Here is an 18,680-nt window from a genome sequence, read left to right on the forward strand (position 1 = left end):
AGAGGTTTTTGCTATAGGGTGCATGCGCTCGCCAGAAAGACAGAGAGAGACAGAGAGACAGAAAGCGAGAAATCACCCCCCAGGGAAGATGGCCACCCTGCAATCCCTTCTCCTCCATTCTCCTCTTGGGATCTTGGGCACGCACGCACAGCATGCGTTTAAGCCACCAGGTCCGGGACTCGAATCGTGGTTGACTACATGGGAGTCCAGCAACATAGCTATTACACTAACTGCTGGTTCTAGGAGTATCTTCTGATCAGATTAGAGCTGGACTTTTCTGTTCTGCTTGATTAAAAAAAAAGTCTTGATTTTTTTTTTAATTGAAGAATTTAGTCCATTAACATTCAACATTAATTATCGGTATTTGTGGACTTTTTCCTACATTTTGATAGGTATTTTCTTGGTTGTTTTGTGTTCTCTTATTTCTGTATTATTATTTTGTTTTAGAGAGAAATTCTTGCTATAGCAAGTGTGTGCTTACCAGAGAAACAGAGAGACAGAAAGCAGGAAATCACCCCTCAGGATGGATGGCCATACCACAATCACTTCTCCATTTCTCCTCTTGAGATCTTGGGCACGCACGCACACGCACCCGGTGTGCCTCTCACTTTTCTTAACTTTAATATGTCTTTTCTCTTTCTTGTCTTTTTTTTTGGTATCCATAGCTCCTACTCTCCTTTATTACTTTTACTATTTTGGAAATGTTATATTCTACTTCTAGTTTTTATAGTGGTTTCCCCATAAATCTTGACAGGTATATTTAACTAATATGCTTAGAATGTGCTATTTTTTATTTTCATGACTGTAAATTACTGTCAAATAATATATTTGACAAGCCTTTGGGATATAAAAGACAAAAAAAAAAAAACCTCACAAATAAAATCTAAAATTGAAATGCATTCGATGATAACAATGCCTACTTTGTTTCCACATACTTTATCTTCATTGCATTTTATCTGCATGGTGATTTCAGGCCTGATCTCTTCAGCTGGGATAGAGTTGTCAAAATGTCCCCAATCGAGAGACTTGAACATGCCTTCAACAAGGCTCAGACTTACTTGGGAATTGAAAAGCTGTTAGATCCTGAAGGTATGGTTCAGTGTTTAATTTCAACCTTGATTTTCCTCTACACTATTGGACACTTGAAAAGCAACTTTTTTCCTTTAAAGAATGAATTATGAGGATGGGGAGTCTTTCTCTTTTTGAAGCGTAGGTGCAAGCAATTTTACTGCAGACAAGATATTAGTACTTTTGTACTTAGCCATTTTAGGGTCTTTTCCTTAGGTAGAAGTTTAATTATACTATTGGATAACTAGTTGATACAGATCAAGTAAGCTTTAACATTTTTGAGAAATATAATCATTAGATAAACAATTTAGTATTTGGTTTAGTTAACTGAAATATGTTTTTGTGTGAGCTTCTTACATATGATGCAAAGACTTTAGTTATGAATATGGCAGGGTATTATTTTCATAGTATGACTAAAGTCTGTGTCATTACTGTAAATGTGAAAGCTTATCTTTGAGCATTTAAGGGAAGGTTTTAGAGAAGATTTTTTAAGAATGGCATACAGTGCAGAAAAAGTATTCTGCCTTTGTTTTATATATTGATATGAAATAAGAATTTACTGAACTATGGGTATTTAGAAGATTATATATTTGGTATTGTTTATGGGTGCTAAGGGGAGTTATTTTATATGTAATATTGAATAGTTCATGTATTTTGGACATCTAATTTAAGCTGCTTCTTATTTACTTCTACTTTTAGATGTTGCTGTTCAGCTGCCTGACAAGAAATCCATAATTATGTATTTAACATCTTTGTTTGAGGTGCTACCTCAGCAAGTCACCATAGATGCCATCCGTGAGGTAGAGACACTCCCAAGGAAATATAAGAAAGAATGTGAAGAGGAAGAAATTAATATACAGGTACACGTACATTTTTATTACAGTGTTGGGCTTGCCATATTTGTTTTCTCGTAATCACTAGGTAAAAACACTTTCAGAGGGTTGTTTCTTTTTTTTTTTTTTTTTGGAGAGTTTTTTGCTATAGGCACGTGCACTCACCAGAGAGACAGAGAGACAGAAAGCGAGAAATCATCCCCCAGGGGGATGGCCACGCCACAATCCCTTCTCCTCCATTCTCCTCTTGGGATCTTGGGCATGCACACACACGCACCTGGCGTTGAGTTTAAGCCACTGGATCCAGGACTCGGCTACAAAGGAGTCCAGCGACATAGCTATTGCGCTAACTGCTGGTCGCCAGAGGGTTGTTTCTTGACTGAGAACATCTTGGTTTTCAGTTTCTATTTTCATAAGTTCAATTTATCACTTAGCATGCTATCACATGAATGTAGTAGAAAACCGTACCTCAGCTGACTTTCTTCGAAAGGAAAATGCATGACTTTATACAACCAGGCCTGAGTCAGGGTCTGAGGCTGTTTGTCATGCTTCTGTAAGACATGCTTAAGAAACTTCGTTTTTCCATCATCTGCTCACCATCCTTTATCTTTTATCACTCTTGTTGTGTGCTGTAGATGGTTTTCCTCATGTTAGCCTGTATTTTTCTATGTAATAATTTTTTTTTTAATTTGCCTTTGAAAAATATCAGAGAAAGAAAGCAAGAAATCCCCCAGGAGGGATGGCCCCCTTTTCCTCTATTCTCTTGAGATTTTGGGCACACATGCACACATGTGTGGCATGAGTTTTAAGCCACTGGGTCCAGTACTAGAACTGCGGTTGACTATATGAGAGTCCAGCGACGTAACCATCACTCCATCTGTTGCTCCCATAAAATCAGAGACTTTCAAGAGCTAGGTGTGACCTTGGGGGAGCTAGATGGTGGCACAGTGGTAAGATCCAGACTCTGCAAGGCGGACCTACCTGAGATGTTTCTAGGTTTGTGTCAGGCACGCTTGTACTCATGATCCAGGGCTGGCTGAAGCTGAGAGTGGGTCATGACATCAGGACCCTGTTGTAGGTGCTGTATCTCTTTGTCTTTCTCTGTGTCTCTCACTCATGTAACAAATGAACTTAAAAAAGAAAAGAGTTGGATAAGACCTTAAAAGTCACTTGTTCTAACATTTTAGCAACCGGCAACCAAACACTTTGATTTCAAAATTATTAGAGGTGTATTTTAGAGAGACAGAAAGCATGGGCTCTGGAGCTTCAATTTCATCCTGTTGCTTCTTATTTTTAGTTGGTTATTTAACTTCTCAATCAAAGTTTTGTCTTCAAAATGTGTTTAAAACCACTTTCTTCATCAAAATAATGTATTCAAAGTATCTAAGATGATAAAATACCCTTTCTTATAAAAATAAACAGCAGTTATCATTACTGTAATCTTTTCTCCCAATTTCTTTTGGTAACCTCGTTCAACAAGTTTCCCTTTAAAAATATTACTTAATTCTCATATTATAGTAATAACATCTCATCTTTTTATTTCCTTCCTCTGAGAATCAGAGAACTTATTTAAAATTTCCCTTGTGTAGTATCTAACAACCTTTTATTTTCTCCATTTAAAAAAATAGCAGGATTTATAGGAAAGTTCAAGGGGAATACACTTAATTGACAAAAAGAGTGTGAGAGAGATCAGGCTCAGTTGTACCCAGGGCTCTTTGTAGTAATTTTAAAAATCAAGTGATTCTTAAGAAAAGCCCTACCTTCTTAAAACTTACTGACAAAATGCTGGCAAGCATTTGCCTTCAATAGTGTGGTCATTATTCTGCATTAATTATTATTATTTTTTTTTAGAGATTTTTGCTATAGGAGTGTGTGCTTGCCAGCGAGACACAGAGAGATAGAAAGTGAGAAGCCCACCCCCCCCGGGGGGGGGCATGGCCACACTGCAGTCATTTCTCCTCCATTCTCCTCTCAGGATTTTGGGCATATATGCACACGCACCTGGCATGAGTTAAACTGCTGGGCCTGGGATCCAAACCACAGTCAACCACATGGGAGTTCAGCACCTTAACCATTATACTGTGTGCTGGCCCCAGTGATGAACTTTTTAAGGGAAATCTTTTTGTTTGCCTCTTAGTTTTAGAATCATTTTCGCATTGGGTTGGGATTTCTCTTGTTAAAAAGATGGGATATTTTAATTCTTATGGTTTAAGTCCATTCTCTCTTAAAAAACAAAAGGGCCTTCATTTGCCTTTTATACTGAGTAGATATTGTAATCAGTTCGGTTTAGGCTCAGGGTGGCATGATGAAAGTTACAGAGACTATTTGCTGTTTGCTTAAGAGCAAGTGTATTAACACTAACCTCTTCATTTGAATGCTTTCATTAGTGCCTTAGAGGTTGAATTACATTAATTGAGAAACAAAATGTGATCAAGTTTTAATCATCTCCTGACATAGCTTGCCATCCACTACTTTCCAGTGAATGCTAATAGCCAGCCTTCTGCTCCTGCTCTGTCCTTTGTAAAAACATATGCTACTAGTCAGCAGACAATTTCTGCATTTCTCTTTAAACATCTGTCAGACAAACTTCTCATTTTTTTAAGTTAATTTTTTTTTTTTTACTGAGAGAGAGCGAGAGAGAAAGAGAGAGAGAGAGAGGGGAGAGAGAGAGAGAGAGAGAGAGAGAGAGAATCCCTGTCATTGCTCCAATACCATGATCCACTCCAGCCTTCACCCTGCCTGGATCATGGGCAAGCATGTGTCTAGGGTACTCAGGGAGGTCTCCAGAGTTAACTGGGAGCTTCCCATGTGGAATTGGCTTCCGGAGTGTTACGTTACCATTGCTCCACTGTCTAGCCTTTTCTCACATGTTTTAATTAATACCTTCTGAACGTTTGCATTTAGAAAATGGTTTTCATTTCACCTCATAGGTGCTAGTGCTTATCTAGGCGAGCTTTGGTTGGTTGGTTACCAACTTTGTTAGCTCTCAGCTATCCTCATTATGCTACGGAGGCTCAGTACTAAGAATTCTCCAGGGTTATTTTTTCTCTATAGCACAACTCTTTGCTCACTGGTCCTCCCCCCCCCCCCTTTATAAGAAAAGAGGGGAGAGTGAGGGAGAGAGATACAGACAGAGGTTGGTATTTTTGTAAGGTCTTGTTGTCTCATGACCCTCTTGTCAGAGCCTTCCAGTTAGATAGGATTACAGGCATATGCAGCTTTTTCTGGTGTGTCCACATTGGCCCAGGAACTGAACCTGGGCTTCCCATGTAGCTTCCCACTTCTGAAGGGATGATACTTCCTGTACACCACTGCAGGTAGGTCTCACTGGTTCATTTTTTTCTAAAAATTATTTATTTAATTTTATTATTATTTAATTTGCTATAGGGCATGTGTGCTCACCAGAGTGGCAGAGAGAGAGAAAGTGAGAAGGCAACCCACCAGGTCCAGAACTCAAAGTGTGGTCAGCCATGTAGGAGTCCAGTGCCCCAACCACCACACCACCTGCTTGCCCAGGTTTTCTAAACTACTGTATTCAATTTACTAGATATGTTTGCTTCTTTCTGTACAATCTATTTTGTGTGTTTTCTTTATGTCCCACGCTTCAAATTAATGAAAATCTCATTTTCTTGTGTAGTTTACAAGACCCAGCCTACCTCCATATATTTATAGTAGGCTTTTTCTGTTCTTCTCTGAGATTCTTTTATATGCAGATTCCTTTCTATGAAATGCATCTTGTCTAAGTTCATTTTGTGTTTCTGTAACAGAATACATGAAGGTGGGTATTCATAAAGAATAAAGGTTTATTTAGCTCACAGTTTTGGTGATTGGAACATCCAAGAACATAGGGCTGGTGTATTCTTGCTTCTGCTGAGGGTTATGTGTTGCATCAAACATGGCAGAGAAGCAGAGAGGTGAGTGGCCATGTGGCAAAGGGGCAACACAGGAGATGCAACTTTATTTTATAACTATCTGTTCTTGAGGAAGCTGGATTAGTAGCAGAGTACTCAGCACTTTGAGAATGGCACCAACTCCTCCATGGACGGGAGCCTCCATGACCTAGACTCCTCCCATTAGCCTCATCTTCTAAAGGTCCACCTCCTAGCATTGCCACACCAGGACCAAGCATCATCATGAGTTTTGGTGGGGACAAACCACAACTAAACTGTAGCACTCCTCCAACCACTATTGCATGGCAATCTTCCCATTTTTTCCTCAGTTTAAATGGAAACTTGGCAGAGAGGTTTTTTTCTGGTTAACTTATCCAAAGCCAACACCACACACACTTTGTGTTTCTTGCTATCATAGTACTTTCATAGACTGTTAAGAACTTTAAATTGTATCTTTATTTTATTTATTTATTTATTTAATTTAAATTATATCTTAAGAGTACTGAGAATGTAGTAAAAGTCTTTAAGTAGGGAAATCTTACGATGTGATTGCATTTTCAAAAGATTATTCTGGCTGCTGTATGAGAAATGGACTGTGTGAGAGAAGGTAGGCTTGTGGGTGGCAAACAGGAAGGTAGGCTTTTATGTCCAGAGGAGAGACATAGGTGCTTGTGGAGATGGAAAGGTCTGTATGGATTTGAGATCAATTTTGAAGGCAGGAATGGCATCAGATGAAGGAGGTGAAGGAAGGGAGAAACCAAGTCTGACTCCCAGGTTTTTAGCTAGTGAAATTAGATGCATGGAAGAGCACCTAAAATGGAGAGACCTGAGGAGGACATGTTTTGGAAAAAGAAGTGAAGGGCTTAACTATGGGCGTGGTTTGACATGCCTATGAGGCAGTGGAGTGGAGATGTTACAGGAGTGGGATACAGAATTGTGGAGTTTGAATTTTTAAATGGTTATAAATAGTTCTTTAAATCTGATGGAAATAACTGAGATTATTCTGGAAAAGTATAGAGGGAGAAGAAAAGAGTCTTAAGATTTAGTTTTGAGATTGGTTACTTACAGGTTACTCAGCTGCTATTGAACCAGGAAGAAACTGTTGGGTCATTGGAAAAGTCATGACCTGTTTTTCTGTGCAATAATGCATCATGACTTTTCTGACCACCCAATAGTATTGTTACTGAAGCAGAGAGAGAAGTTTTCAGGAAGGGGCAGAGTAGTCAGAATGCTACTGACTACTTGGAATGCTACTGAGGGCTTAAGTAAGAAGTTTGGGGTGACATACACTGGTTTATATGTTTTGTTCTAGCCCAATTATTATCAAAGATATTCTAGTTTGGGGACCAGCAGATTGTGTAATGGTCATATCACTGGACTCCCATGTAGTCGACTGTGGTTCAGGTCCTGGAACCGGCAGCTTAAAACTCATGCTAGATATGTGTGCATGTGTGCCCAAAATCCCAAAAGGAGAATAGAGGAGAAGGGACTGGGTGTGGCCATTCCCCCTGGGGGATGATTTCTTGCTTTCTGTCTCTGTCTCTCCAGTGAGCACACATGCCCTATAGCAAAAATCTCTTAAAAAAAAAGATATTCTAGTTTGTTGATTAAGCAGGTAGTTACCCTAAATGAGATGCTTGAAAGGTAACCTGGGAATGGTTATTGGTAATATTAGCCAAAAAAGCCTTTTCAGCTGAGTTGTGGGACAAATACCAAATCAAAGGGAAAAGGAACATTCATAACCTAGTGATAACACAGATAAACATTGCTTATATTATTCTTTATGCATTTCTGTACATTGAAATGTTGTGATTTAAATCTTGTGGAGTCAGTAGACACAGGACATACACATGTTTAAAAGTTTTGCTCTGGGCACCAGCAGATGTCATAATGATTACGTTGCTGAACTCCCATGTAGACTAGTCAACTGCAGTTTGGAGTCCTGAATCCGGCAACTTAAAACTTGCACCAGGGTGCATATGTGTGCATGCCCAAAATCCGAAGAGGAGAATAGAGGAGATGGGATTGTGGTGGACCATACCCCCTGGGGGGGGTGATTGCTTGCTTTCCTCATTTCTTTCTCTTTCTCTGTCAAGTGTACATACACTCTGGCAATTAAAAAAAAAAAGAAATAAAAAAAACATAAAAAGAAAATAAAAAGACCATCAAGCAAACTAGATGGCATTTATTTTAGAGGTTTTTTTTTTTTTGCTTAGAGTGTGTTTGCTTGCCAGAGGTAGAGAGACAGAGAGACAGAGACAGTGAGAGGGAAAGCGAGAAGTCACCCCACAGTAAGGATGGCCATGCAGTCGCTTATCCATTCTCCTCCTGGGATCTTGGGCATGCATGCACACATGCCCAGCATGAGTTTCAAGCCACTGGATCCAGGATTGATTCGCCCCACAGTCCCCCTGTGGGAGTCCAGTGATACAACATCTATGCCATCTGCTGGCCCCAAGATGGCATTTTTCTAAGAAAATAAAAATCATCAGTACAACACCTTGTATATGTGGCTCACTTTTTGTGTCTAAAAATATAGTGTTTAAATGCAATTCAGCGACAATATCAAAGTAGGAGTCAAAGCAGAGTTATTGCCTCTCTCTTCTTTTCTTTCGATTATGCCCATCCTTCAAGGCCCAGCATGTTCTAGGTCCTCTATGACACCTTCCCAACTATTTTAGCCCTGGGTGATCTCAGACAGCATCCTTTGTTGGCGTCGTGGAATTTATAACTTTGCTAATAGCCATGTTATTTTTGTTCAGAAGTGATTCATGTGGGTTCTTTCTCTCTCCCCAACTATATTAGCATCTCCTTGAGAAGAGCACTCCGGAGTGCATGCCACTTTTGTACTTTTTGCCATCTTAACATGCCTAATAAATGCTTTCTGACTAACTCATGGCTTTGCTTGCCCGACTCCTGGGAGTTGGATGAATGCCTAAGACACGGCGCTGCTTACCTTAGCTTCTCTCGACCGTGTGTCCTTGTTGAACACCTCTTGTCTTCACAAGCATTGTGGGTTTTTTTGGCTTTGTTTTTATAGGGTACAGCACTTGAGGAGGAGCGTGGGAGTCCCCGAGCTGAAACCCCCAGCACGGTCACCGAGGTCGACATGGTTCTGGACAGCTATCAGATGGCACTGGAGGAAGTGCTGACCTGGTTGCTTTCTGCCGAGGACACTTTCCAGGAGCAGGATGACATTTCTGATGATGTGGAAGAAGTCAAAGACCAGTTCGCCACCCATGAAGTAAATATCTATAGTGACGATCCGTATTTATGTGCCATGGTGCCTGCGCCTCTTTACGCAGGGGCTCTGCCCTGATGTTGGTTATTTACTGAATTCTCCAGGAAAAAGTTATAGCATCTGTTAGGACGCATGATATTTAAGTGGGGTTTTGTTAGAAAGTTAATATGGGTGATTGTACATTGGAATTAGATTTCAGATTTCAATCTTACTGTAATTTTCATATTCTGTAGAGCCATTGATGAAAATCGGTGCATAGAGCTATTTAATTCTGAATGACTAATCGGTCCATCACCTCTTCAGGTTTGAAGTGTTCTTTAGAAAGTGACTATTTTTACTTATTATGTGATTAAATAAACGTCATACCCAGTGTTCTTGTGCAGTTTTTAAAATTATTGTTTTTCTATTTTTTAAGAATTATTTTATTTAGCTTTATTTATTTATTTATTTTAGTTTGACCAGAGAGGGAAGAGAGATAGAGAAAGCCAGAAAGCAAGCCCCCAGGTCCAGGACTCGAACTGCAGTCTGCCATGTGGGAGTTGAGTACTCTTAACCACCATGCCACCTACTGGCTTAAAATTATTATTATCATACCACAATCCTCTCCACAGCCCACAAGTTGCTCAGGCTCTTGAGCACCTGCCTGAGCACCCAGCATGTTTTCAGGCCAACCCAGGGATTTGAATCCATGGGGGTCATGGGGCTTCTGGTACTGCAGGATGCTGTGGACAGTGCCAGGAGGCTGGGCCTCCTGTTTAATTTTATATAATAAAATATTCCTGATATTTTGAGGCTATATTTTATTTCTATGTAGTAAATTTGACTATATGGAGATTTCTTTTTAGTTAAGCAAATTTTTTTTTGTGTAAGTATGTTAACTGACAGATCTTATTTACTGTTTTGGATTAAAAGTGAAAGAAATGATACTATTCCTTAGGCACTTCCTTTTGGGTGAGTATGTTGTTTTATTTATTGTATTTTCTCATAATTTGATGTTCACAACCTATTGGTTGGACCATAATGAGCATTTACTTAAAAAGAAGCTGGTATTATCGGATGCAACATTCTTCTCTGATTTATCTTTTTACTTATGCCAGGTGTCTACTTCCTATTTTTAGGACTTTTAAAATTGGATAACAGACTATTGTACCCGTTCTACAAACCTACCTTAGTTTTTTTAAGCACTGATATTTAGGTTAGGCATTAGCAACTTACTGTTTTGTTGTTTGTTTTTGATTTTGTTTTTTGGCCACAAGCAGCTGACAAATCATGGTGATGTACTTTTCTAGGCTTTTATGATGGAGTTGACTGCCCACCAGAGCAGTGTTGGAAATGTCCTGCAGGCCGGTAACCAGCTGATAACACAAGGGACTCTGTCGGATGAAGAGGAGTTTGAGATTCAAGAACAAATGACCCTGCTGAATGCTAGATGGGAGGCTCTCAGAGTGGAGAGTATGGACAGACAATCCCGGTGAGTAGAAAGCCAAGAAATTAAGGTTTTACTTCATAGGCCAAAAGACACAGGTTAGCTCAGGTAGAAGTCGGCATTTCTGTAAAAACAGGATCATTACAAAGCTTGCCTTGTAAAGGTTTGATGCTTCTGTTGGTAATGTTGCTGGAATTTTGCATGATCCTCATTTCCACTTTGATGTGTTAGCCAAATGGAAAGGTAGACGTTGGAATACAGAAAATAGCTACATGGGAAAGGAGATTTCATATGGATGGTTATCTGCTTGCTATATTAAATGTGGCCGATCATTAATTTGGTCTGAATATAGATCTATTTTGAATCCATGGGGGTCATGGGGCTTCTGGTACTGCAGGATGCTGTGGACAGTGCCAGGAGGCTGGGCCTCCTGTTTAATTTTATATAATAAAATATTCCTGATATTTTGAGGCTATATTTTATTTCTATGTAGTAAATTTGACTATATGGAGATTTCTTTTTAGTTAAGCAAATTTTTTTTTGTGTAAGTATGTTAACTGACAGATCTTATTTACTGTTTTGGATTAAAAGTGAAAGAAATGATACTATTCCTTAGGCACTTCCTTTTGGGTGAGTATGTTGTTTTATTTATTGTATTTTCTCATAATTTGATGTTCACAACCTATTGGTTGGACCATAATGAGCATTTACTTAAAAAGAAGCTGGTATTATCGGATGCAACATTCTTCTCTGATTTATCTTTTTACTTATGCCAGGTGTCTACTTCCTATTTTTAGGACTTTTAAAATTGGATTACAGACTATTGTACCCGTTCTACAAACCTACCTTAGTTTTTTTAAGCACTGATATTTAGGTTAGGCATTAGCAACTTACTGTTTTGTTGTTTGTTTTTGATTTTGTTTTTTGGCCACAAGCAGCTGACAAATCATGGTGATGTACTTTTCTAGGCTTTTATGATGGAGTTGACTGCCCACCAGAGCAGTGTTGGAAATGTCCTGCAGGCCGGTAACCAGCTGATAACACAAGGGACTCTGTCGGATGAAGAGGAGTTTGAGATTCAAGAACAAATGACCCTGCTGAATGCTAGATGGGAGGCTCTCAGAGTGGAGAGTATGGACAGACAATCCCGGTGAGTAGAAAGCCAAGAAATTAAGGTTTTACTTCATAGGCCAAAAGACACAGGTTAGCTCAGGTAGAAGTCGGCATTTCTGTAAAAACAGGATCATTACAAAGCTTGCCTTGTAAAGGTTTGATGCTTCTGTTGGTAATGTTGCTGGAATTTTGCATGATCCTCATTTCCACTTTGATGTGTTAGCCAAATGGAAAGGTAGACGTTGGAATACAGAAAATAGCTACATGGGAAAGGAGATTTCATATGGATGGTTATCTGCTTGCTATATTAAATGTGGCCGATCATTAATTTGGTCTGAATATAGATCTATGTAGCATTGATCACAGATCATAGTATCCATTCTGTAACTATTTTTAAAGTACTTTTTCTTACGGTCCATTTGATTTCATATATTGTGTATTTAGGAGCTAACTGCATTTCATTGTCATTTCCACATATTTAATAAGCAGAAATTCCTGCCTAATAAATAGTGATTCTGCTCTGCATAGAAGGTGATGTTATTTACATTCTTTCGCTGCATTTAATGGACTCTGCTTAGCTTCTATATTTAAAGACAGACACAACTTTAAGTGGTTAGACAAGGGTGTGTTCTCTTGCCCATATCTCTGGTGTCTGGAGTGCATACTTGCCTTTGCAAAGGAAAAACAAAAACAAACACAAAAAACAGTGTTGAGGCCAGCAAGTGGTGTGGTAGTTAAGGTGCTGGACTCCCACATGGCTATCATGGTTTAAGTCCTGGATGTGGTGGCTTGCTTTCCCACTTTCCCTTTCTCTCCCTCTTGCTCTGTCTCTCTCTGGTTACTGTATCAAATAAAATAATAATAGTACATTTAAAAAAATCAAATACATTTTTTTAAGAGAGGGATTTTTGTTATAGGGCATGTGTACACTCCAGAGAATGAGAGACAGAGACAGAAAGTGAGAAATCACCCTCCAGGGGAGCCAGCCACACTGTAATCCCTTCTCCTCCAATCTCCTCTCAGGATTTTGGGTATGCACGCACATGCTCCTGGCATGAGTTTTTAAGCCACCAGGTCCATGACTCGAATTGTGGTTGACTACATGGAAGTCCAGCAACAAACCATTATGCCATCTGCTGGTCCCCAAATAGATAATTCCTTAAAAAAAAAAAATAGAAAGAAAAAGAAGCTGGTGAGAACCATGCTGTTTTCCCTCCTGTACAGGCTGCATGATGTGCTGATGGAACTGCAGAAGCAGCAGCTGCAGCAGCTCTCCGCCTGGTTAACGCGCACAGAAGAGCGCATTCAGAAGATGGAAACTTGCCCCCTGGATGATGATTTAAAATCCCTACAAAAGCTGCTAGAAGAACACAAAGTAAATCTGTCTCATATTTTTTTTATTCTTTATCAAATATGAAAGAGCAGCACTTAGCCTTCTCAGGGGCGGATGGCTTCTGTAGTACCGTTGGCATTGAGTTGAGACACTTTGTCAAATTGCTCTTTTATTTTGCAGTTTAAAGGATGGAGTTCGTGGGGAGGTGACTTTTCTGAACCAGGGATGAAAACACAGATAAAATTTTATATGAATATGTATTTTTTAAAAAAATGAAAGTATATAGTTATCACAAACTTTGAAAAGGGTCTTATTTTTTTTTGACCAAGAAAGGCTAAAGTCCCTAGCATGTTGGCTTTAATGTTGTGGATGAAGAAGAATGAGATGTATCTACATCTAAAAAATTATCTTATAAACTCTATTCATTTATTTAAATTTGACCAGAGAGGGATAGCATGAGAAAAAGTGAGAGAGAGAAGGAAAGGGAAAGTTAGAAAGCAGGCCACCAGGTCCAGGACTTGAACCATGGTCGGCCGTGTGGAATCCAGTGCCCTTAACTACCTGCTGGTCCCAAGATATATCTGTATCTAATCATTTAAGGAAAGTGGTTGCTTCTTCTCTGATCCAGGAAAGCATCAGGTACTAGGTGAGGAACCAGAATTTGGTGGACAATTTACTTTGATCACATGTTTAGTGGGCACCTTTTCATAACCATGATAAACAAAGGTAGCGTTTGAAAGAATTTTATTGATTAATGAAACATCCAGATACTTGATAAAGTTTTGAGGGTACATTAGACATAACTCAAGAGGCATTTAATAATACTATTGATAGTGTTTTAAAAAGTTACATATATCCACATGTTTGATGACTGCACCTTCCCCATGAAAAAGGTGAGACTGGGAAGCATCCGTATGTTCTTACTGGTTTTTTGGGTAGCTTATCAGGATAGCTTCTGACTGTCCTGCCTCTTTCTGCTTTTCTCTCACTTTGTACCATATTGCACTGGAGACTCTGTTTATTTATGCTTTCAACTTGTTTGATTTACCAGTTCTACATTTTTGTTTTAATCCCTGGTATAGACACTCAACTTATTATTATCTTTTTAAAATAATTATTTTATTTAAATTTATTTATTTACTTACTTTTTAAAATTTGACCAGAGAAGGAAAGAGAGAGGGAGAGAGAGAGAGAGAGAGAGAGAGGGCCACCAGGTCACCAGGTCTGGGACTCAAACCATGGTTGGTCACATTGGAGTCCAGAGCCACCTACTGTCCCAACACTCAACTTTTGAGTGCTATTTTTTTGGCTAGAACTTGGAATAAAACTGATGGCATACCATTTGCAAGCTGTTATTTCATTGCATTTTGAAATTGCTTTGGTTAATAATGAAATGAAAAGATGTATAGAAGGCTTGTTTCATTAGTAGAATACTTAGGGTAATGATTGGAAATTTGAATATAATGCTTCATTAAGTGTCCTTAATTACTATTGACAACTGAGTGGATTTTAAATAGGTGAATGTGAAAGAGTAGAAACAATAGTTTATCTTGACTTTTTTTTTTCTCTAGAGTTTGCAAAATGATCTTGAGACTGAACAGGTGAAAGTAAATTCCTTAACTCACATGGTGGTGATTGTTGATGAAAACAGTGGTGAGAGTGCTACGGCCATTCTGGAAGATCAGTTACAGGTAAGGGCCCTGTAAAGTAGGATGGTCATAAAGGACCTGGGATCTGAGGCCCAGTTACATGTCACCCGCACTCTTCACGTCCTGTCTTATTATTTATCCAGGTAGGTAGAAAAACCTACTTTTGGTTGTAGATTTCAGTTGGGTTTTCACAAACTGTGGGTTACAGAAGTGCATAGGTATTGATTCCTTTATCTCGGTTCTGAAGGTGAGCAGTGGTCACCACCAGCTTCTTGTGTATAATATTAAAATGATTTAAAAGCATAAGAGCAGATCCACAGAAGCCTGTCTCAGAATCACTTGAGAAATTTGTTATAATGTATATGTATTCCTGGGCTCCATGCAGACCTGAATTCTGGGGGAGGACCACCTACTTTGTAGGACCACTTGTAAAAAAAGGTATATGCATTCTGTAGTCTGAGAATTTCAGCTGTGTAGGATTTAATATTCCTGAATTTCAGCAACAGTTTTGGGAGACTCAACAAAGTGCTTCTTTTTGTACAAAGGCAATAGTGTATATTCGGAAATCCTCATAAAGATATTTATTGATACTTCATTTGAACGATACAGGGGTTACCTAGTATGATGTTGCCAATTTATGATTATTAGTAACTTGCATATGATTTCCTCATATGGAATCCTTTTTCTTTCTTTCTTTTTTCTTTTAAGAAGTTTTTGCCTTAGGGCACTTGCACTCACTCACTGGAGAGGGAGGGAGACAGAGACAGTAAAGAGGATAAATTGAGAAATCATCCCCCAAATGGGGATGGCTATGCTGCAATCCATTATCTTCCATTCTCCTCCTAGGATTTTGGGCACACACGCACATGCACCCCACATAAGTTTCAAGTCACTGGGTCCAGGACTCCAATGGTGGTTGGCCATGTGGGTATCCAGCGACATAACTGCTATGCCATCTGCTGGCCTGGAATTCTTTTTCTTTTGTAGTATTTTTAAAATATGTTATTTATTTAATTGTATTTATTATTATTTTATTATTATTTTAATTTGACCAGAGAGAGACAGAGAAAAAGAGAGAGAAAGGGAAAGTGAGAAAGCAAACCACTAAGTCTGGGTCCTGAACCACAGTCGGTCATGTGGAAGTCCAGTGCCTTAACCACCATGCTGAAGTCAGCCAATGGTTCTGAGAGTTCAGTGCAGTAGCATTCAGTTATTACAGTCACCTGAGACATGAGTATTCCTGTCTTGACTGCTTAGCAGTGAGGACACTGAAATTCAGAGAGAGTTGAAGGTGCTCGAGCTTTAAGTAGACGATGAGTTGTACCATACTGAGACTGGAGACTCGTCTTCTGCTCTGTGTTCATTATCCTTTGTACTATAAAAAGCTTACTCTAGTACTGAATATCAAAACAGTATAATATGAATTAAATACTTATTATTCATATTATTATTCATATGTAAGTAATGTAGAAACACATTCTAATATTTGTTAATCATAAAATGGTAATTTATTTTGGAAACTCCATCACAAATGATTTTTTTAGACATTAGTTTATTTAAGTTATTTAGTAGTGCTGATCCTTATAAGATTGTTGCTAAATTATGTGGAATTTTCTATGGATTATATAATATATACAGAAAGAAACAAGCATTGAGATGTTTTATAGAAATTATCTTACTTAGGATAATTTTTAATAAGGTTAATCATTTTTTATAGTTTTTATATTATAGGTTGAAATTTTCTTGGTGGTTAAAGAAAATTTAAAAAGGTGGTTAAGAAATATAATCAATACACTAATTTTTTTTAAAAAAAGAAAATTATAGGCTGAAAAATTTGAAACACAAAAAATAGATATTAATATGTTTGATGTATTTGGAAGACAAATATAAAAATGTCAAGTTCTTAGACAAAAATTATAGGCAGGAGTTTATAATCAAACACGTGGAATAGGGTTCTACTTGCGCTACATTCTAGCATGCACTGTGAAATAATTAGTTAAGTTTGATGGAAATTAGTTTTTCTCTCATATACACTTACCAGGTTTAGTCTATATTACTTTAAAGTGACTTTTTTGTTTTTGTAAGGTTTTTGCTATAGGGCATATGTACTAAGCAGAGAGAGAGACAGAGAGATAGAAAGTGATTCACCCCCCCGGGAAGGATGGCCATGCCACAGTCCCTTCTCCTCCATTTTCCTCTTGGGATTTTGGACATGCTTGCATACACATGGCGTGTAATTTTTAAGCCATTAGGTATGAGACTTGAACTGCTGTCGGCTGAGTGGGAATCTAGCACCTTAACATTCATGCCACCTGCTGATCTCTTATAACTACTTTTGTAAAAATATCTTTGTCAATTACTATGTTGTAATGAAGAGCAATGGAAATCATGACTTTCTTTAAGGATCATGGTAACTCTCTCAAGGCTGTGTTGACCAAGAGTGGTTTCTTCCTTTACTAGAAACTAGGTGAGCGTTGGACAGCAGTGTGCCGTTGGACTGAAGAACGCTGGAATAGGTTACAAGAAATCAGTATGTTATGGCAGGAATTACTGGAAGAACAGGTATAAAACTGCTATTTATTGATATCAGGGGCAAAATAAATGGTGTAAAGTAATCCATCTTTTATGTGGCATTAGTATAAAGTTGCCTTGTTTATTTTTCTTTGGGAGGAAGATATGTAAAAAATTATTCAAAAAATTCTATTTCTGTTCATTTCCTAACTGGACCACACAGCTTATTCATAGAGATTGTGTCATATGGTAATAATATGTAATTTGATCTGTGCTCATTATTAAAATGTTAATGCCTTTTTTTTTTTTTTTTGGAGAGAGATTTTTGCTATTAGGTGCATGTACTTGCTAAGAAACAGAGAAAGACAGAGAGACAGAAAGTGAGAAAGGTATGGCCACCCCGCAATACCTTCCTCTTCATTCTCTTCTTGGGATTCTAGGCATTCAACACACATGTGCCTGACATGAGTTTCAAGCCTCTGTGTCTGAGCCTCGAACTATAGTTGGCCATGTGGGAGTCCAGCGACATTATGTCATCCACTGGCCAAAATGTTAGTACTTAAATACACCAATTTCATGATTTAACATTGTAATTATTATTGGATTTCTACTGGATAATATATTTGAATTAGCATCATCTTAGTATATGGTTTGCACTCTGTAAAGAATGAATTAATGAATTCACTCAATACACTGTGAAATGTACATCACAAGAATTATTCTTGATTTTTTTAAAAGAGGTTTTTTTTTTTTTTTTTTTTTTTTTTTTGCCATAGATGTGTGTGCTTGCTGGAGAGAAAGAGAGATAGAAACAGTGAAAAAGAAAGTGAGAAATCACCCCCCAGGGGATGACCACACTGTAATCTTTTCTCTTCCATTCTCTTCCCAGGATCTTGGTCATGCACACACATGCACCTGGCATGATTTTCAAGCCACTGAGACTCAAACCCTGTTTGGCCATGTAGGAGTCCAGTGGTGTAACTCCTATACCATCTGCTGGTCCCAGAATTATCCTGATTTTTAATGGGATAAGTACTGAAATTAATGGAAAAACAGAATTTAGCAACACATTTGACTTGGCATCCATTTAATAGTGAATTTTTTTCCACTAAGGATTACCACAGCCAATGAACCTGTGGTGCAAATTTGCCACTTTACTTTTCAGGCAGACTGATGGCCCTTTGCCATTTTCTGTCCTTCTAGAAAAGTATACATTAAAACAGAATACAGATAAGCAAAACTCTTTGAAAATGCCAAACAGTTGTGGTTTTAAAAATAAGCATATATATATATACTCTATTTCCATTTCTCAGAGTATCCATTTTTATTCTTTTCAATGTATTTCATTTCTATCCACAAAATAATTGTGTTAGGGGACCAGCAGGTGGTGTAGTGGTTATGTTGCTGGATCCTGCATAGCTGACCATGGTTTGAGTCCTGGACCCAGTGGCTTAAAAATCACACAGAATGCATGTGCATGTGTGCCCAAGGTCCTGGGAGGATAATGGAGGAGAGGGGATTGTGGCGTAGCCATACATCCTGGGAGCTGATTTCTCACATTCCCTCTCACTAGCTCTGTTCTCTCTCTCTCTGGTGAGCGCATGTACCCTAATGCA

General features: G+C 38.4%; 1 protein-coding gene across 1 annotated transcript in view; it reads left to right on the forward strand.

Annotated features, from left to right (window-relative positions):
• UTRN (utrophin) overlaps nucleotides 1-18,680 on the forward strand; it is a 645,934-nt gene that overhangs the window by 171,196 nt on the left and 456,058 nt on the right. Inside the window, exons 8-14 of the mRNA XM_006161924.3 lie at nucleotides 974-1,089; nucleotides 1,768-1,928; nucleotides 8,832-9,035; nucleotides 10,322-10,503; nucleotides 12,796-12,946; nucleotides 14,476-14,595; nucleotides 17,014-17,115. Coding sequence (XP_006161986.1) covers nucleotides 974-1,089; nucleotides 1,768-1,928; nucleotides 8,832-9,035; nucleotides 10,322-10,503; nucleotides 12,796-12,946; nucleotides 14,476-14,595; nucleotides 17,014-17,115 — 1,036 coding nt within the window. The remainder of the gene's footprint in view (nucleotides 1-973; nucleotides 1,090-1,767; nucleotides 1,929-8,831; nucleotides 9,036-10,321; nucleotides 10,504-12,795; nucleotides 12,947-14,475; nucleotides 14,596-17,013; nucleotides 17,116-18,680) is intronic.

This window comes from Tupaia chinensis, unplaced genomic scaffold (assembly GCF_000334495.1).
Source record: "Tupaia chinensis unplaced genomic scaffold, TupChi_1.0 Scaffold139457_1, whole genome shotgun sequence".
In the NCBI taxonomy this organism is placed as follows: Eukaryota; Metazoa; Chordata; class Mammalia; order Scandentia; family Tupaiidae; genus Tupaia; species Tupaia belangeri.